Genomic DNA, 21,909 nt, shown 5'->3' with positions numbered 1-21,909 from the left:
TAGAATGTCAAAAAAATTATAAAGAGTAATATTAGTTAGCTACAAACCTGAAACAGCGAACTGGCATGTAATAGTGTCCCATCGCCCCCCAAACAGATGATGAAGTCAATTTTATCCGTGAGATCATCTTGCCCCGCTCGGAAGGTCATCAGCTTCTCCCGCACCGATGTGAAGTCCCCGTATTCTGCCAGTAGCACGTCGTCCAGGACGGCTGCTTCTACGTACACTACCATGCTTTTGTCCTGGATAAAAGAGAAAAAGATGAAGAGAGAATAACTTAGGAATTGACCCCCGGAGCAAGCTTAGGTCTTGGTACCATGGTACAGTGTATTTTAGCACCACAAATCCAACATTTTAAGATCAAATAATTTTAATATACGGAATATATAACCAATATAATCGCACAATTAAGATGAATCTAACGTCGTCATTCTGCAAACCAGCCAACGATAGTAGCAGAGATAGGTAGATACTATGAAAAATACTCAGTTTTGGCTACGACGCAGTCGTGTAAAGACCAACATCAGTTGATTGAGGTTGTCGACTCACACTTGTATCGCGTGACAATAAACTATGAAAAACTCGTATTTACATAACGATAAACATGACTAGTGTTTCCAGAAATCTCCACTCATTATCATTGTATAGTCGACATGAATATTTGAATAATGCATCGATACGATTTAAATTCATCGGACCATATGCATACTCGTTGCAGAGAATCTATTAGAGGCTCTCATCAGGTGATACCTCAATTTAGTCTTTTAACATCGTAAACTTAAACGTAAAATGAGTGTTTATATTTCCTGTTCCTGATATTTCGGAGCTGGGAGCTTTTAATTCATCAATTTTGGTATCACCTTAAGGTTTAGATACAAATCTGATCTGACTATTTAGTGGTGAATTAGTGATGACCTTAAATTTCTAGAAACGATAGAGATCATTGTAGCATAAGCTATTTCAGATAGGTACGGTGCATTTGATATTTATATGAGTGAATCAACTTTTTATGTAACTCGTTGCTATGGTTACGTTCTCCTGTGCCACTCTTAAAACCCTGTTTTTGTTGTTTTTAAAATAACCAAACATACAATTTAACGGCAGTTATAGGTAAGCCCTATCCATACGGGGATATCTTCATCTATTTAGCATATTATTAGTAGAACGTAGTATAACATCTTTTATTACAAACTATACTCTTATTGTTCCCTGGCTTAGGGGACAGAACACCAACAAAAAAATGTTTATCATCCTAAAGGTCACATTATATTAAACGGTGTCTGACGTTCGAATTGAACGGACGAGGTCAGTAAAAAGATCTAGTGCTTCCGTTTAGCAACAGCTGTAGCTGTAGCGTAGGCGATAGTCTAATTCCTACGAGGGCATAGTTCAATCACCTCACTTAGAAGGCTTGCTTTCTTTAGCTTCTATATAATAGACTAGGTTCTGCCATCGACTTCATTTGCGTGGAATGTTGAATTGATGATGGATTTAAAAAACCATCATGTCTTTTCCCGGGCCTCCAACTTTCTCCATCCATACCAAATTTCATCTAAATCGGTTCAGCGGTTTAAGCGGGAAGAGGTAACAAACAGACTAATATAGTTATTTTCGCATTAATAATATTAGTAGGGAAGTAGTGATTTTGATAAAGGGGAACTATAAAATAATATCACATGTTTATTTTGAACCAATAGAGCGACGTAAACAAGGAAGTAGAATATCAAAATAATGGCGTAATACAATTCTATAATACCTACGGGCATCACAGGTCGAATTAAATATACCGCGGCCTGAGTTTTTGCCGTTTGCCGATAGTCATCTTTGTTATTTTAAATATTATTATACATATATTCATTAATAAAAGTTGGATATTACAATCGAATTAAACAAATGGCAATGACATAATTAAAGTCATATTTTAAAGTTGATTTCTTGACTATTCGGTCGTCTTTGAGTTTGAATCAACGAATTTCAATATTAAGTTAGTGCTTACGACTTGGGAAATAGGAGCTAACAGTCGGGACGGGAACAAGATATGTTATAAATTATGAATAAACAAACATAACGATGCTGACGGGCTGTTGTCAGCCATTAGTTTACTTAATGGCGAGTTCATGTTCATAAAGTACTCAACTTACTGATAACGGCCACGCGCTAATAGGACAGTACATCCACCCCACACTCTCACTTCGTGATAGCTGAATACAAGACTAAAAGACAGTTGCTGTCTTATCAATTGTCACTATTTTCGGAGATATAAGGTGTTGCCAAGTAGTGGTAGGATAAGATAGGATAGGTGTGAATGGATAGACAGACAAAACTTCATTTTGCTCTACATTTGGGTAACGATTTGGTTTACGTCATGCCACTTAGGACAGAAAATAATGAATGTAACGAAAAAATAATTAATTGTACATGGTTAATATTATTCGTAGACTGCCCGGAAATTGCAACTATGTATATTATTATGACATTTAACTCTTGTCTTCCTAGTCCGTAGTCTCCAGAAGTGCGCCCTTAAACCACGATTTAACATTCTACGAGTACATTTCCATAGGTAACCATGCCTCTCAACGATGCAGTACAGATAGTATGACTACCTACGTACCTATATAGAAATGTCAAGTATGTTGAAAACGAATTCAATTCACATAAGCATTGCATGCCAGACGAGCCTTAAATCGCGCACGGACAAAAACTGCAGCGGACAACATTGTCTGCATTCCTGGCGTCCCACTCGTTTCGACGGAGCCTAAAGGCAGGCGGCATTCCGGGCGATTTTATACGATGACCCGGAAACCCATTTAAGGAATTCTCGTATTTTGTACATTCCTTAAAGCTGACGCGTTCGGGAATGTTGAGTCTTTAAAAAATCCATTGGTGTTGTAATCGTTTTCGATTCTTGTGTACTTAGGTATGTTCTTCGGAAGATTGCGAGTCACTTCTGGATGAGTTTACCTCAGGACCGAGGCAAGTGGCGTACTCGAAGAGAGGCCTATGCTCAGCAGTGGCCGATACTGGCTGATATGATAATAATGTATCTGTTAGTTGACGTAGCTTAAAATCGCTATAGTGCATTTACTGATAACGTATATATTGTAGGTTCTGCCTATCACAGAAAAGGTTAAAGAAAACCGCCTCCGCTGGTACGGACATATCCAAAGACGGCCAGAGAACCATATAGTAAAGGTAGCCCTAGATTTGCCAACGACGAAACGGGGACCTGGAAGGCCACCCACCACTTGGTTTACGACGGTCGAGAAAGACCTAACACAATTAGGATTGGACGCTTGCACAGCTCAAGACCGAACACAGTGGAAGAGAAAGATAAGGAGGGTCGACCCCAAGTATGGGAAAAGGTCGCGACAAAAGAAGAAGAAGAAGTATATATTGTAGGTACATATATGTCTCAGTTAACGATTAATAACGCAGCTAGATGAACAGATCATTTTTCCCATAAACACTCCATATAAGAAATAGATTCTTCACATGAAATGCCTACGACAGAAAGTACGTCGCTGATTATAAGCCTGATGTAAAGGTATCCGATTATCCGTCACGTCAGGGCTTGACTGGCAATAATGGGAGTGGGAGCATATAAATAATTAAGTGGTGCAGTGGAGAAGCACCTTCAGATAATATTTGAAGTGAAGTAAACTTACATGAACGAGCCAATGAACGAGCTGTACGAACGGCGTGAGGATGGTAGCGTCGTGCACCTTTTTGATCACCAGCACCGTCAGCGGCTGTTTGTACCATGTCAGCCGCTGCGACGCTGGGTCTTGGATTTGCCTGGAAAATTAAAAAAAAAAACAGCTTGTAAGTGATGCTGAACATAGAAATTTGTAGACGCTCCACGTTTTCTTACCATCTAAAATATCTAAATAAAATGACAGACTTTTGTGTTGCACAACAACAGTCCGTGATAACCGTGATACAGAAACGCATCGATAATATAATAAACTGATAGTGGCGCCAAATATTTGTTTGATAACAATGTCAAACTAATAAATGGAATTTTGTCGACATTAACACTAGAGTACCATACTGCGATCCGACTTTGAAAGAAATGGAATTAATCTACCTACCTACAACATTGTTTATATCGGACCAGAAAATAAATGGCCATCAGAAGTGAATTAATTCTAGTGAACTGATATGAAATGGTTATTTAATATTTATGCCTTCGGTAATGGAAATTTCGTACTGTTCGTTTTGATAGCTAATCTTAATAGTAATCTGGTACAAGTTGATCAACGTTTAGGTAGGTACCTAATTATTACCTTCGGTTTTCAGATGTTTTTCCTGAAATGATGTACCTAATGTTTCTCCCTCATGTGGAGGATAATGTTTTTCAAGTGTATGTAATAGTCTAATAATGTATCCTTTGGCACGCCCTGCAGCAAAAACGGCTTGAAATATCGGTAAATTTTAACTTCACTTAGAAATTCTTTTCACTTTACTTGTTATAATAATTATGGCGATGATGATAAAATTAAATAGGGTCATTCGTCGCTTTTAACTCTTGTGTTTGAACACATACTCCGGGGGTGGTCTGTGCATACTCCACTTACAGGCGGTCGGTAGAGTAAAAGAAGTGAAGCTTTTCCTTTCTGACTGTGTCTGAGCGACGTACGTGCAAACACGAGAATGCTTTCATAAAAATGGCAACACCTGCTAAGTTATCTGATAAATTAACTCTAATCTTGACATGATATTTGGCTGTTTAGGCGTTTATGCAAAGTAACGGCAGACCTCGAAGGAGATGGCGGCACGATCTTGAGGTCTTTCGGATAGATTGGCCTAATATTGCCATAGAACGAGACGCGAGGAAGAAAGAGAGGGAGGCCTTTGCCCAGCAGTGGGACGCAACAGGCTAACAAATAATAATACTAAATAATGTCAGGATTAACTTTACCTGTCTACTTAACTCAATGTACCACTACACACTTTATCGACAATTAAAGATAGCCTTCAAGATGCAAAAAATAACAAAGAACACACAAAACGTTATTAAAATTAAGACCGGTTTGTAAAGGTGGTACGGATATCTGGTTTATAATTTCTTGCACATATTTACTATAACATTTAAACACAGCGAATAATCAATCATTTTATTTAGCTAAATATCTTAGAAAACATAAATATTATCGTTTTTGGACTACTTAAATAGCATTCGAGAAAAGTTATTTTCATAACAGTATAATTGCCTATATATGTAGGTACTCTAACATAATATGTTTGTCTACCATTACCCAACAGTAACTCATATATTTTGATTTGCCACTCACTTTTGGAAGGCTGTAGTTCTCAGCCGTAAAACCTTTTCAGCTTATCACCAAGGAAACAGTAAAAAAATCAAGCAAGTAAGTGTGGTTGGGTATATTGTAATACACATGTGTATACCAAGCAATAATTAGCCGGTAATTTCTCTGGAGATAATGCAATCTAAATAAATGTTTTACCTTTTAGATAGACAAAAGTAAAAAAAATCTAGCTCTTCACGGGGCTGTTATGGAGACTGAAGCTAAATTTGAAAGACCGCGAGCGCGACGTTGAACCAGGCCTCGAAATCCCGTATGTTTGACGGGGTTAAAATTGCACATAATTCTGCGGTCATTAAGTAGTCAATGCTAAAAAAATATCGATAATGTTAAAGAACCCAAGATGCACTTCAGATGTAGTGCATAATTGTTTTGCCATCGTATTATCTCGGAAACGTTCCTTATTTGTCATGCTACTTCAGTCAACGGAGTCAACCTAAAGGGGCCCACTGACTATCAGTCCGCCGGACGATACCGGCCTGTCAGTTGTTCGGAACTGTCAAATTTTTGTTCTAACTGACAGGCCGATATCGTCCGGCGGACTGATAGTCAGTGGGCCCCTTAAGTACTTTTTGTACTGAGCCTGACTGAAATAGCAGCATAATTACACATTCGTGCGCTTATTAAAATACGATGGCAAACAATTATGCACTACATCTGTAACTTAATGTCTAGGCAATAAGGTCGTGTTGTCGTGTACACATACTATAGTGATGCTGATGACGTTTTGTCCGTGTCTATATTTCAGACCTTCAGTCATGGCTAAACAAACGGTGTCATCGTGTCTTTCGTGGCTGTGCAATGTATGCGGGAGTAGCAAGAAACACGACCACAAGCCTGGCAGGTGTAGTGTGCCCGTGGGGAACAGATGTCACGCTGATGACGCCTTGCTCGTTTGAACCCACACTAGCGTCTCCCGAGCGCCGGCCTCTAGTCAACTCTATGGCTGCTGCTCGACGCAACGTTGGCGCAACTGAGCACCGATACCAATTTCCATAGAGTTAACTAGACGCTGACGTCGTTCGGGTGACGCTAGTGTGGGGTCTCTCTACTTACGAGTGTCTAGACTTCATCATAGTCGTATTTAGTGTAGGTACTTACATAACCATAGCCGAGTTCTTCATTATTCTGCCGCATGGTCCGAACTGGTGGATGGGAGACGGCGCGTTCAGAGACCTTGTCCTCCTGAAACAAGTAAACATCCAACTTTAAAAAATCGAATCATATTTTTTTAACTTATTCGTATGTCACGTTCGTACCTATTTTTGAAATGTGTAAAAATTGTGGATTAAAAAAAAAACTTATGGTACTTAATTTATTCAAATGGAATGAACATTTTGTTAGTCGTTTTTATTTCCATTTACAGAGGGTTCAACGGCTGTTCCAATACTTATAATGAATGTGAATCGCATATATTTCGGCAAGATATTGAAACTTAAGTCGGTTTAAAAATTTAAATACCTATGCACAGATGGGAATAGGAGCTTCATATAAATTATTCTCATTGTCCCCGCCTCCTGTATGGTTGGCCACGTGGGGCGGGGACAAATGGGAATATACCGAAAGATTTTCACTACATTTGAACAAAATTACGACTTATATAGGTACTTAATTAAAAAATAAACAAAACACCTGAACGCAGTCGCGGGACGTCCATCGCCGCGGCAGCGAACGTTGACAATTGACGATCTCTGACCCTACTTCCAACACTATTCGTTTGTATCACCTTCTTTAAAACTACAGGATGCGCCATTAAAGTTTGTTCGGCGGTTCATTATTGAGTCAAGAAATAAGTGAAATTAAGAACAGAAGAAAAACAAGGTTTCATATTTTTGAGTTGAAAATATCATTATCTGATTGACTACACAAATTAAAGGAAATAAAATACCTATATACTTAGACAAGAACGACCATCATAACCGTACTGATTATACGACGCCCATTCTTACAGCAGACGCTTATTTTGACGTCAAAAAGTGAGGCGGTGTTAATTCTATTAAGTAAATATTCAATTTAGGATTGTTTGCATAAATTACGTCACACGAATTTCATGATTTTTTGACCCCTCCCCCCTACTTGACACACCTGGTCACATTTGGCAACCCCCTACGTCACTTCAATTATGTCAATATGTCAATTTTGTTTTCAACTAAATCAGCAAACTGAATTAACTATGTAGGTATTTTTAATAAAAATTATTTGTTATAAAAGCAATATTAAGAATTTTATGACACGAAACGAAACCGAATAGGAATAAAAATCTCACGAATAAAAACGACATCATTGCAAAAACATACTAAATATTTCACTGCACAGCTAATACCAAAAAATCAGAACAATGTTCGGTTATAAGTGAAGTCACAAACTTTGGGACTCCCCCCTCCCCCTTGTCACAACATGTCACATTTTCTTGACCCCCTCGCTCCCCCTAAACGTATGACGTAATTAATGGATGACCTAATTGAAATTTTTTTTTATTAATGAATGTTTTAAAATTATTAGCGTCCCGCTCTTTGGAAAAGAAAATACTTTTTACGACAAGTACAAATGCGTATGACAAACGAAGATTTTGGACGTGTTTCTTATGCCGGGGCCACACTAACGAGAAACGCCGGGAAACGCGTCAATTGGACGTTTTTCATACGACCACACTGGGAGTATCGCGATAATCAACGGCGTTTCCCGTTAGTGTGGCCCCAGCATTACGTTGTCTCGGCACACGGTGTCTAAAGTTCTCGTAGAGCCTTTTTTCAACCCCTTATTTAGTATTCCACACGCCACAGTTGGTGGTGCGAAATCACGTCGCCTTTATCATATTAGTAAGGCCGGGAAAGCAAATATAATCACACTGTACATGCCTGGGTATTCAATCACGGGCACGGGCATGTCAATTACGTGTGTCCCGTAAATTAGTATGCGCACACGCCGTTGTTCGCTAACGAGCAAAACATCCTCATGTGAAAAACACGAATAAAAAACATACACATTCATGGTTATTAGGTATAGATACCTTCCTATGGTCAGAGATAAGAAAATATAAAGACTCAATTCTCTTACAAAGTCAAGACTTAAGCCAAGGTTCTTGTGACTGTTGTAGATGGCGTCACGACGCGCCATTTGAAGAAGTTTTCAGATGCACTTGCAGCCATCAGGTTAAATTAGCCAGCTAATTACTCGCCTAGGCCGATATAAATCTCTCAACGTTTAACAACTTGGCGGATTGAAAGTTAGCTCTTTGAAAACGACTGGTTCACTCAGCCAAGTGATTTATATGTTACATAACAAACCTAAAAAATGAAATAACATGAAATAAAATTAATAAATAATAAATAAATTTACAATAAAATAGTTACTAAACAAACCGAATATCAAATACATCAACATCCAAATTAACTAAAATTAAATTACTAAACGACGTTCAGCCATCTGGTTAAACGTTGCGATCAATGACTTGGCTGGTTGTTCTTCAGCCAATTAATTAGCTGGCTTATTAAACCAGTTGGCTGCGACATATATATTTACTACTAGCTTCTGCTCGCGACTTTGTCTACTTAAAATGAGGATTTACGTAAAAAAACTATGCTGTATCCTTGGAAGGCCAAGGAACACAAACTAACTCCATAATAAATTTTATCTAAATCGGTTCAGCGGTTTCAGCGAGAAATGTAAAGGATAAATTTACTTTTGCATTTATAGGTAATATTAGTATTAATATTAGTAGTTAGGGATAGTGCTTGAACTAAGATAAACAGGTGGCATCACGCAAAATAGATGTCAAAGGGACTTACAAAAAAACTGACCTATATCGCGATGTTTACAACACGGAACGCTTCAGTTTTAATTAAGACTACCAGACTTTATTGTTAACTTGTCTTTGTTATTAGGTATCTTCCTTCAATATATATTGTACCCGGTTATTACTTACCTACACTTGATTATTGATTACCCACTTAGGTCTTCTTCTCGTGATTATGGCTTTGAGTAGCTATTGTTCCATCACGCATGGTCTACGTAACATTGTAAGAAATTGTTTGTTTTTATTTTTTGCCATACCTATTGGTTTGCTACATTGAACAACAGGTGGTAAAAAGGCTTAGTATCGAAATTCATGGAGCAATATGTATTTATATATGATATTTTCATTATGTTTAAACTACCGACATTTACTAGCTACAGTATTTTATGCATAACAACTCCAAAATAGTATTTTTTCAGTTGAATCTCAACAATTGACATACCAAATTCAAACAGTAGTGAAAATTAAATAGAACTGTTTGAAACAAATGGCCATGGCCACTAAAAATAATCATAACATAACAGGTTTATCTTGAAACTTTATTATTCTTGTAAGATCACTTTTCCTGATATAAACAGTAGGCTACAAATGTCAATTGTGTTGATAATATAAACAGATTTTGATAATGGAACACGTATTCCTGATAGTTTTTCCAAGGCAATTCTACCTATAGATAACGCTTATGTTATCTTTTAAAAAGGAGATCAAGTGCCCCGTTTATTACTTTTATTAGTGTTGAAAACATAGACTAGATAAATATCATCGGCTATATAGATTATCATCGGCTGGACACTTGTGATCCTATGCCCGTCGAATGATAATCCCTTTGACAGTAAAGTTCATTTTTTGTATGGAGTATATCTGTCAAATTTTTGTACTTTTTTTGATAGGTACTTTAAAACATTTTTTTTATTTAGAAATGTAACAATTATTTAAGTCTTGTAATAAAAAATATGGTAAAATCATATTTCTTTATTTTATTTTATTTTATTAAGTCTATCCAAAAGCGACTTGGGAGGAACTGTCATAGGGATCATCATTCGCCGCGTCTGATATAATTGTTATGATAATTATGTTAATATTAAGTATAGATAAATTAATGAACCTATCTTATCAAAATTTATCGGATTTGGAAGTGTTATTATGTAGATGAGGGCCTCTGATCTTCGTTGAAGACTCCCAAACCCAGAAGGATGTAAGAAGCGTAGCCCATGTTCGTCAGCAGCAGAAGTTGCTAAGCGTGCGAGGTGTTCAAAATGATCTTGACGCGACTTTATTGTTAACAGAATAAGAGCGTGTTAAGGTAATTTTGAACACCTCGCCCGCTTAGAAACTTCTGCTGCTGACTGTACATGTAGACCGGTAATAAATAGGCATATAATATACCTAGCTATAGTGGCTATATACTGTTTATTATTTAACTTGAGCAATAGTCTTAGCCTTAGGTTTTTTAGCCACACTGGTCAAATCTGATAATTCTAGTAAATTAACTATTCTTACTTAGAAATCGTTAAAAAAAATTGGTTTAGACATGTAAATACAGAATAGTTAATTATTATTCTATGGATCAAGGCCAGAATACAATCGTTAAACAATTCTAATTACTATACAAACTCAAGTTTTATTATCAGAATTGACCTAGTAACCTCGCAATGTTGATTCAGTTGATGGCATTTTAATTATTTTGAAAATTAAGTTAACAAGTGTCCCATAGGTGGGGTGGGTATAAATAATTGACCAATCCTAAGCCTTACTGCAATGTAATATATGATCGACCAACGATCAGTTAAGTGGGATACTCTTTATACGTCTTTTCGCTTCTACCTTTTTGCTACCGAACAACTAATAAATAAACTTAATAAAATAATCATACCCTCTGTTATATTCTTCCTTAGCTCTAGTTAGCGCCGTCTTACCGGACTCATGGGAGAACTGCCTTCGCAACAATTGCCTCTCGTTCAACGTATCCATTTCGAAAAAAAAAAACTTGATTTATTACACAAAAATCATCTTTGATCACTGATTTTATGTGTATTTTAGTTAGTATTACGATTTAGGAAAAGAGCCATGTTTTAAGCGTTAGATACTAAGGTAAGCTGCGAGCGAAGATGCGCAGTGGTTGCGCGGGCGGCTGCGCGGCGAGCGACTGGCGATGCACGGTGGAGAACCTCGCACACTTCACTTGATAGATCCGACCTTGGTGTGCTCTTAACTTGCGCTTAAGATTGCCGGTTTCGCAACCGTCAGTTCCGTCCGGTTATGTTATTTAACTTATCGGACTTCCATTGAGCATTTTCCGAAATTACAGTGCCTTTCGTTAATTATGTTAACGCTTACGCAATGCCATGCTTATTTTAGTTTAAGGGCAATTACATATCTGAACAATCCAAAAACATTTGACATACAAATCTCGAACGCAACAAATGCTGATCCTTCCTAACCCAGGATAATCAAAGCTAGCTGTGCCTTGGTATTGTGTACGTATCGTCAGAACGTCACCTGGTTTTGCGCGACGCCCTAACTAAAGTGAAGATACATATAGACCCCGGGGGGCAGGCGAAAATTTCGTCAGGCATCGCCTCCCGGTTGATACTACGTCACATGGGTTGTGTGCAATGTTGTGTGCAACCCATCATTTGACAATAATGCCGTAAACGAGGGTAGTTTTACGCCCCCCCTGCCGCCACCGGCGCCCGCGCCGAGTCATCGGGCGCGGAGGGCTGCGGCCCGCAGTCTGCGCCGGTCCGTCACCGTCGACGCAAGCTCCTGATGACGCTCCTCGGTACGGAGTGAAACATGTCGAGCGTTTTCGACTTAAAACACGTGAGTGACCCGTTATTAATATATTTAAATACATTTTAACGTATTTTTATAAATCTTCATTTTTAGTTTTAGTGTGTCGACAGATGGCAGTGAATTTACTGGGGTTACAAAATTTACTATGACAGTACCGCTCTAGTATAAGTTACTCTATGTTGAAACTGATGGAACGCTACATGCAGTTTCATGATTTAGATAGATACTATCATAATGAGGTACGGCACGTATTTTTTTTACATGTTTATGCGACCAGCTAACGGTCTTTCCACCGCGATACAACCGGCTGACGATTTTTTTAAATTCACAATAGCATCTAAAACCATCATCTAAAAAAGTATCAAACGGGAGGCGATGACATTTTATTTATGTGTTTCGGTGGCTGCCATTCCTGGAGCGGACGGCAGCGGAGCGGCAGCTGACGTCCACGAGGGTTCATCATACATAGCCGTTAACCACTGTACGAGTTATCGCCCGGGAGACGATTGGTCATGGAAATCTACTCCTTCTCGCGGTATATCTAAGTAAATACTATAAATTCTGCTTGAGGTAATCGCCTAGCAACTGGCGCCAACTTTTTTTATAAACTTAGTCCAGTTTTAAGCGAGAGGCGCCCGCGTGACTCCGTCACGTGGTCCGTTTTGACCCATAATCGGCGGGCCATTGCGACCGGCCGAGTTCCGAAGCCGGCCCAGCCGATATCCTTGTAAATGAGAAACGTGACGAAAGCACTATAATCCGCGACCAGCCTTGTCCCATCTATTTTAACCTTGTTGAAAAAATCTGGTATAAAACTTGCAAGTCATAAGAAAGTTCGCGTAAACATTTCGCAATAAGAAATAGGTAGACGGTGTGGTAGGTATCGCTAGAGTACAGCCAAGTGTTGTTTTCAAAAAAGCAATGCAAATGTTAACTGAAATGTCAACTCTGTTCCCTGGGGATCTACCGCGAAACACGAATATGTAAATATCTTCCTCTCTATCGCTCGAATGCAAGACCAATACGTGACTTACCATCCTTACTTTAGCGAAGTCTCCCTTGTTTTGTGCTCTCAAGACTGAAACTTTCTATTGAAATAAATAAATAGATTACTTGTCTGATGCTTGACGTGCTAAGTAATACTCAGCTTCAATGAGGGCTATCGTTTTTTTGCTCACCAGTTGGCGCCTCTGTTGATGGTGGTCCAAAAGATTATAGAACAGCTGTCAGTCATTGAAGTGACAAGTGACATTTGACATTTCGAACTATGGAAAAGACCACCATCTACACTAGCGCCCCTAGCGGCGAATTCATACGCGTTAGCCCTCATTACCTATCATAATAGCTTCTATTGTCTTACATCCACAAAACAAGTGGTTGTATTCTCTTTGCAAAAAACGTCGCCGTTTTTTGTTGGTGTCATTGTTTTCATGATTTCCATAATATGACGTTGACGTAAGAGCGCAATGTTAATGGAGGTCGTTCCATTCCCTTACCGAACTCAGACTCTCGGAACTTGAAGCCTCAAGAAAACCAGTATAAGTTTCCATTACGCAAATGGCAAAGTGGAGTAAGTAAAACTTAACTACTTCGAGACCAATCCAACACTAAGAACAAATCAAATTACATTCTTATGAAAATATTTTAATTTGTGTTTTCACTACTTTTTAAACTATACACGAAATAAATATCATATACAAAGGAAAAAATTATCAAGGCGCCACAAGCCTTCGGAAATTGTCATATCCCTGGAAAGTGGAAAGGGGTCATTAATTAAGCTTTGTGACGTCACTTTAACATATTTAAATTATTTTATTCGCTGTACAGTTAAATAACAAGTTTTTGGAACGATAATCGTTTTTAATCGTTTCATTTTCTTTCCTAATCTATTTTAGGTTATAAAATTACTAATATTTCTTTTGTCAAAATTATTTTGATAAAATATTAATAATACTTAATTCCATTTTCCGATTTCATTCAAAAAATGTGACGTCACACCAGGGGGGAGGGGTTTGCCAAATGTGACCAAGTGTGACAAGGGGGGAGGGGTCAAAAAACCTCGAAATTCTTGTGACGTAATTAATGGATGAACCCAAATTTCGACCCATGCCACCGAGCCCGGGTGGCCGAGTGGTTCAGGCATCTGTCGCGTAAACGGAGGACGCTGGTTCGATTCCAGCCCCGCGGGCACTGAAGGCCTTGGTCATTTTTCAGGAGATACACGGACCGGCCTGGTGACAGACGGACAGACAGACAGACAGCGAAGTCTTAGTAATACGGTCCCGTTTCCAAAATCAGTGTAAAAAAATTGGAAACTGAAAAATGTGTAAGTATGTGGAATATCGTTCATTCAACCTACAGTAAATACTACAGTCACACTCGGATTTTCGACAAGAGTTCTCAAGACACTGGTTCTCTCGATAACCGAGCTCTCGCGCACAACTGCGAACACGGCTACCAATCGATGCAGGTTAGGTGTCAACACACAGCATTGACCCACATGTTAGGTGTCGCATCGTTGTCGCCACCGTTTCGTCACCGGTCACTGCAGCGTGCTTCCACGTAATCTTATGTGGTTTTCTATTGCAAACGCCATGAGATTATTGATGGTATAGTTATGTTTATTACATATTGGGCAATCCGTAGGCAAAATGGAAATAGTTTATCGACAAAAAACAATCGAAAAGTTAAAATGTATTTGGATGACACGAACGAAAAGTCACGTGCTCATTTCCATAAATTATGCAGGTTTCGATTGAAATTTTCTATAAATGTTTGTCACTCGAATTGAATAATCATAGTAGAAAAAACAGCAACTAAATTCTAGACATACACAGAGACAGAGCAATTTTATTCAATATCACACGAAATGGCAGAGTTAACAGATAGCGTAATACATTTTTTAAAGATAAGATAAGAAATTGAGTTGCATATCTAAGAGAGAAATATTCACGTGTTAATTAGGAGCTTGTCTCAGCATAACGTTGCAGTGTATTTACTACAACGCTGGTTTTCAGGAAGACCCTTGATACATTATCCCTTACTCGCTGTTAGTCGAAAACTAAATGGCTTAGAATTATGTTAATATGTATGAGTGCAGTAAACTATATGTATTAGAATTTGGACAGAACAATTGCTAGTATGGTGTAAGCTGGTCGAAGGAAGTAAGTATATGAACTTAGATAGATATTAATTCTACGAGTTACTTTGGTAAAAACTCAAAAAGCAATTTGTGTGCTTAAATTATTATCTTATTGTAGGAATGAACAGAACTATGTTGCGCATAAAGGGGCCCACTGACTATCAGTCCGCCGGACGATATCGGCCTGTCAGTTAGAACAAATATTTGACAGTTCCGAACAACTGACAGGCCGATATCGTCCGGCGGACTGAAAGTCAGTGGGCCCCTTAAATTCTTCCGTCATAAAAGGACCTTCATTTCTAAGTTAAAAAAAGTATTGCCTCCCGTCGTCTGCACTTGAATATGTCAACTATCACATTCGGGACACATGAAGGTGATAACACTAACGATTGACGTAATGTCGTGAAACGATTGTCACTCCACATGATAAGGGAACATAGGAATAGAAACGCGAATGACTGCGAAAAGTTAGCAGTTAGCAAGTGTGCAAGCAATAAAGATAAAACTATTCACAAATGATTTCAATCATGTTCTTAATCATCGTCAGACAAGGTAGAATAGTACATTTCGATGTTAGTGCGGAAAGTATGTCATTACTTCACGAGTACAGAGTTAGAGTTACGGGACGAGTAAAGAATGACATTTTCGCACGTGTATCGAACGACGTTTTTTAATACAGTTGCGAAAAAATAATAAAAGCAACAAGTAAGGAATGGAATTCGAAACTTTTATATTATTAATTCTGTGACATCATTGACAATTACATTATGAAGAGGTGTTTTTCTAGCTTTTATTCGACTAGAATAGATTTTTATTGAACCAACTTCAATGAAAGTTTTTTTTTCAAATGCATGTTCTATAAGACAGACACAATTGTAAATATTAAAACATTGTACTATTATTACCTAAATATCATTATTTTCGATTATTTGTGTATCGTATATTTATAAAAACGATATCGAATGTTGCCTTTGGAAACTTAAAACATTCTTGCAGTAAGAAAATACGCCTCTTCTTTGACAGGCGTTCCGTTCCATTCAGACAACTTATTAAGAACGGTTTTTCAACATTAAAAAATAAACGTGTTATAATACTTATAATGATGAAGAGGCAAGTAATTAAATATGAAATATGCATATTTTTCGTATTCTTACATTAACAGTAGGTTTTTATGTTGATTACGACGTTTAAAGGAAACTAATATTAACACTCATCAATAAGTAGTCATGAGAGTTTTGAATGATTCACGGTTAGTTTCACTAGACTTATATTGACCGGGATATAGCCCGTGATTACCTTTTGTATTATTTGTGAGCTCTCTATATTTCGACGCAGTTACATGCATCATGGTCAGTCATGCTATTTTCAGTCACCCTGAACATGATGCATGTAACTGCGTCGAAATATAGGGAGCTCACAAATAATACAAAAGGTAATCACGGTCTATATCCCGGTCAATATAAGTCAAGTAGTCATGAATTGGAACAAGTAAAAATTTAAAAAAATTGGAAAAGTAAAAAGCACTAGTTCGCGAAAACCAACTTTCCGCACGCTAAACAGCCACGAAAAGTAGCACTTTTTGAGCAACTGTATTAAAAAGGTTAGATACGTGGTCGACCGTAATCAGTCTACTAGGTATACCGTAAACATCGTAATTCGAAGATCACCTAATTCCATCTTTATCGCTCGGCTGTTGTAGAATAGACGTGTGAGATGAGATGGAGATACGTGAATTAAAATTTTAGTAGGGTTAGTTTTCTTACAGCACTTCATGCGTCTACATTCTAAGTTTTCGCAATTCAATCTAAATTTGCTATAAAGATGAATATTTAATTGTACCCTCTGTTACAGAAACTCTGTACAATTAAACAGTCAAGTGTAAGATTCAAGGACTTAACATCAATCGTCAATTTGTGTAATTAACTAATTATGTCATATAATATTTATTTATTTATTCTTAAGTTAGGATTTTTACAATATGTACCATATATATAAAAGTAAACTATAAAAACATTTGCAAAACAATACAAAACACATTATAAAAAAACCTAACCCATAAAATTTTATATAGTCCTTTTACAGGGTCAGCATTTTTAAATGAGGTATTTGCATCGATAAAAATCTCGAATCGTGTACTACACTAGTGTTTGTTCAATTTCATATAAAATATGGAGGGATAATTTCAACTACCAAATAGTCGAAATTAGCCGCCATCTCAATTTTAGCGGGGTTATTTAAACTATCGGCAAATTACTATTACAACATAAATTAGATTCAGTGACATATAGGTACAAACATAAAATAGGCTATAAATATGGGACTAACCTTTGAAATTTTTTAAAGACCCGTTAAAAACCACTATTTTTATAGAATATTTGAAGAGCCAACTCGCACGTGCCGACAACGAGTTATGTCGAAAACAAAATGGTCACGTAACTCAAAAAGCATTCGGTCTATTAACAATCTTTTTCGCTATCTGGATTCTGGACATATATGGCACTAGTTAAAAATGTGTATATTTCGATTTGTTGAACTTTCCCGCAGTCGAAATTGCCCCACTGCATCTTATTTATTTTGTTCTTATTTAACGTCAATATCCGAGATGACAGCAGCAGGAAAAAAACTTCTCCCATATTTTTTCCTCGTACCTAGTAATTGTAGTTACTCGTCTCGTGCATGTATTCATTCTAAACAAAATTTCGAGTGATGAAGCAAGAACTGAAAACAAGCATCGTACTTATCAAAATTTTCTAAAATTTACACGTCAGTATTTATTGTCCTAACTGTAGCTTTTGCAAATAAGGCCCGTGTCGTGTGAACCGCAACAAGGCTTGAGGTATGTCTAATTTTGACAGCCGGCACAATCCGCGCGCGTGCAACTTTCACTATCGGCATGCCTGCCAGCTGGTCCAGCAGGTACATACTATAGTACATAGTACAAGATACTGTGCCAGGTACACAACACAGACATGAGGTGACACAAGTCACACAAGTCCAAACCATCGAGTTTTAAAGTTTTGAACTTCTATGGAATTTAAAAATGTTCCAATTTCAAAATTGCTAAAATGACCCTGGGATATAGAGGGGATATGATATGTTGCTAGTGGTATGCTTATGCTATCATCATATACCCCCATTTCTATGAAACCTGCACTGTTTAGATCCGACAAAACCTTGGATGGTTTTTAAACCGTTAATTTTCATGTTTATAATAAAATGACCTATTCGTTTCACGGACAAATTATAATTTTTAATATACACCGTGTTTTTTTTATTTTTGTTAATTTCAAGGGTGTATTCCTAAGCTTAAATCAAGTAACTTTCTTAAAGACACCGGTATTCTAATTAACTCCATTTCGGAGATAATCAATATATTTTTTCTGATAATTTTTGCCTTAGGCCCTGTTTACATATATTGATTGTTAGTACGAGTTCTACTTGCTACTAAACTTAAGTACTATCTCGGACGATCGATGTTCGAAATGACATTGATATGCCACAGTTTTCAATTGTTTGGTTGAGTTAAATGTAATGCCCGTCCCGTGTTACAACAACGCAATTTGCAACATTGAATTACTTTTTATAAAATATTTTCTTTTTCTTTTAAATAACTGCCATTTAGTTTTCTTAAACGTACTTAACAATACCCCGAAGTTAAGGGAATTCTAATAATGTTTTTTTTGTCGCATTAGTGACAGCAGAGTTTTTTTTCTTTCTGTAGCTAAACTAAACTAGGAATCCTATAATGTCATTATGGGTCGTTGTATGTCGGCCAACGGCATGATTTAAGGCTTCGAAGAAAGCATGATCCCTTTTCTAATGCATATGCAATTATTAATATAATAAGTATTAATATATGTAATTATTTTTCAGTCCAACAGCAATATTCAGTGCTAAATGCACATTAATGTATACATTTACAAAAAAATAAATATATTTTTTACGATTAAGTAAGAATAGTTTAAACATGTCTTTATATTATTGATTTTCTTAATTTTGCCTGGCCTGTGGAAAATAATACCTATATCAAAGACTTTTCGAGGCACGTGACTTCGTTATGGTAACCAAAGCATTAACAATTGCCTATCAGGTTTATAGCCGCTGCCTTAACAATCAATAATGCTGCCTTAGTAGTTGTCCACCGTACCTATCAAATTACGTTTAATACAACGTTAGTATAAAAAACGTCCCTCGCAGATACGAAATGTATATGGTTTTCAGTTGTGCTATGAAAATATAATATAGCAAAATGCATAATATGCGTGTGCACTTTGCCAAACTGACGTACACATAACGCTAGCCGGCATATTTCTTAGTATTTGCAACCGCAGTAACCACTGATGCCTACTGTTTCAAAGAGCTGCCAGTATTACATAAGCATGTTTGGTTAGTAAACGCTAAAATTCTTGTCTGGCCTATACGTTTTTTAAAGTAAATAACATAGTTGTTAAAGGAGGCAAGTATGTTTATTTTGTAGTCAAATATTTACAAATTTGCCAATTGCTATGCTTGCAGCAGTTTTTCCAAATTAAAGCAGTTCTTTAAGATTCATCAAAAAAATCGGAAAAAAATGTCAACACATCCTTGATAGTATTACATTGTATCTCAGCGTAAACCGTGGACAGCGCATGAACGGAAATTGAATTATGTAACTGTTATGTATAGGATAGGTGCTAAAATGGTCCGATGGCCTTTTTGGTTCACAATAGGATGTCTAAAGATGGAGGAATTGCTGAGCGAGGAAAAACACGAGTTAATCTAATGTATGATACATCGATAAAGAAGGTCGAGGAAGGAAGAGAGAAGGAAGGTATACTTAATAATGAATTAATAAAATATTGACGTTTGGTTATAGGTTGTTTAACCTCAACAAAACGAGAACCAGAAAAAAAAGGAGAAATACAATTTTGAACGTCATCTTCCGATCAGAAGTATAATTTGAAAGAACTTGTAATTATTAGGAGATAATGTAAAAAATTATTTCCCTTACTTCAGCCATAATTTCCATCTAAAAACAAGAAATGCCGCAGCCATGCTAACCAGTTGCTTTCGAACCAACTGGAATATGCTGTACAGAAAATGGGCCAGCTGGTACCATGAATATGGATGCAGAATCTTGTCAACATTATCACCTGCCTTTCGAAAGTGGAACACAATCAATAGGCACATTTATCAAAGTTGTTTTCGTGTCCAGGGGTTATCTGTTCGAGGCGGATTTTTAAACATGTGTTCAAAACAAATTATCGATAAGTAAACACAATAAAGATTACACCGAACGTATATAATTGAGGTTTAAAAAAATTATGTGTAATGACAAATATCATCTACGTATACAACAAAAGTAGAACATGAGAGAAGAAACAGTGCGTACTTACTAGAGGTCCAGTCAAATTGTCTTACTAAGACACCACTTCTTTTTTGGTCACTCTTAGCAGAGCTTTCTTACAAATGGTTGATATAGGAAATGCATTTTCTACGTAGAACTCGGTGAAGAGCCTAGAAGGTTTTATAACTTGGCAAGAATTTATGACTGGCTATCATATTAAAAAATAGAACCATAAAAGGAACGCGTACAGGAATGCAAACAGTATGTACTTATCTATATCTACATGCAAGAGAAAGAACAGAAAAAATAATATATTGTGGGCAAACCCTTGCGTGCCCCTTAATTGCATTGCACTAGATCAAAATGACTTGCAATTGTAATAAATGGCGAGATATCATATAGCGAATAACATCTTGGCCTGCGATACTGCAAATACTAAGTATGTAGACTGGAGGGACAGTACTTCTTTACCGTGCTTCCAGTTTAGTATTATGCTATTCTGCAATACTTCAGACCTGTTACGGGATCATTGCTATTTATAGCCGAAGATGGACTAGAATTGACGAATCTCATAATTTAAAGCGAACTTAATACTGTAGTACCTACTATTTACATTTCAGGATAATAAATATCAAAATCCAATATTGAACATCCAAACAGGAATGAATTACACATGAGGTAATACTGATAAAGAGGTTGTTTAACAAATTACGTGATCGTTCAGCCCGTGATCGCAACGTTGAATAACTCCAGCAAACATGGCCGCCTAACTTTTTACAAACATCAACACTTTACTTGCCTAATTACTGTCAAGGACGCTCGCAGATAACCTAATTATACATTTTTTTTATTTTTTTTATTTGGAGATCTGTGACATTAACATAAAAATTATAGTTGATACAGGAAGCCAATTATAGGAACTCACAGGTGGTGACATGATACTAAACTAATAGGTACTATACTAAGGTTGCGCACTATCGCAGCCACATATGTGAACAGAGCGTATACAAATGATAACTAATAAGGGAGTAACTAAAATACAAATTAACTTGGCAAGACTAAAAGGCAAGAAAAAAAAGAGAAAGTAATACATAAGTAAGTAATAATAGGCATTCAAGAAGGCGACAACACGCTCACTCAAAAGACTCAAAATATCTTTGCACTAAATTACGTCTCACGCTAGGAATTCTACAGTTGAATATATCTACATCAAATTATTTTGACAACTCATTTAGGTTACGACTGGCGCGCGTTAAAAAACTATTCTATCTGTATTTGGAAGATGCATTTTCGATTGCTATTGGGGAATGATACCTTTTAGAACGAGAGGGGGTTTTGAAACACAGCTTACTCAGCAACTCTGGGCAATCGATTACACCCTTAGTAATACTTAGGAGATAGGTAATATCGGCTATTTCACGGCGTTTTTGCAAAGGGACAATGTGATGGTGCTTACATATTTTAAGGTAGCTGGAAGAACTGTAGGGATATTTTAATTTAAAGCAAAGGTGTTTCATGAATT

General features: G+C 37.0%; 1 protein-coding gene across 8 annotated transcripts in view; it reads right to left on the bottom strand.

Moving 5' to 3' along the window:
• Nucleotides 1-21,909, bottom strand: part of LOC134746805 (NAD kinase-like) — a 54,830-nt gene that overhangs the window by 8,071 nt on the left and 24,850 nt on the right. For 5 of the 8 annotated variants that reach the window (XR_010128267.1, XM_063681359.1, XM_063681360.1 and 2 more), the window contains exons 2-4: nt 6,429-6,512; nt 3,666-3,795; nt 48-242 (exon numbers count right to left, since the gene is read on the bottom strand). Coding sequence is in view for 7 of the 8 variants with exons in the window: in XM_063681359.1 (XP_063537429.1) it covers nt 48-242; nt 3,666-3,795; nt 6,429-6,512 (409 nt within the window). In the remaining variant the exon portion in view is untranslated. Of the gene's footprint in view, nt 1-47; nt 243-3,665; nt 3,796-6,428; nt 6,513-6,959; nt 7,013-10,996; nt 11,239-21,909 lie in introns of those variants that run through there. The other 3 variants (XM_063681362.1, XM_063681361.1, XM_063681363.1) reach the window with 3 other exon arrangements.

Source organism: Cydia strobilella, chromosome 13 (genome assembly GCF_947568885.1).
Source record: "Cydia strobilella chromosome 13, ilCydStro3.1, whole genome shotgun sequence".
Taxonomy (NCBI): domain Eukaryota; kingdom Metazoa; phylum Arthropoda; class Insecta; order Lepidoptera; family Tortricidae; genus Cydia; species Cydia strobilella.
The sequence above is the reverse complement of the archived record's forward strand: the minus strand, read 5'-3'. Positions and strand labels throughout refer to the sequence as shown.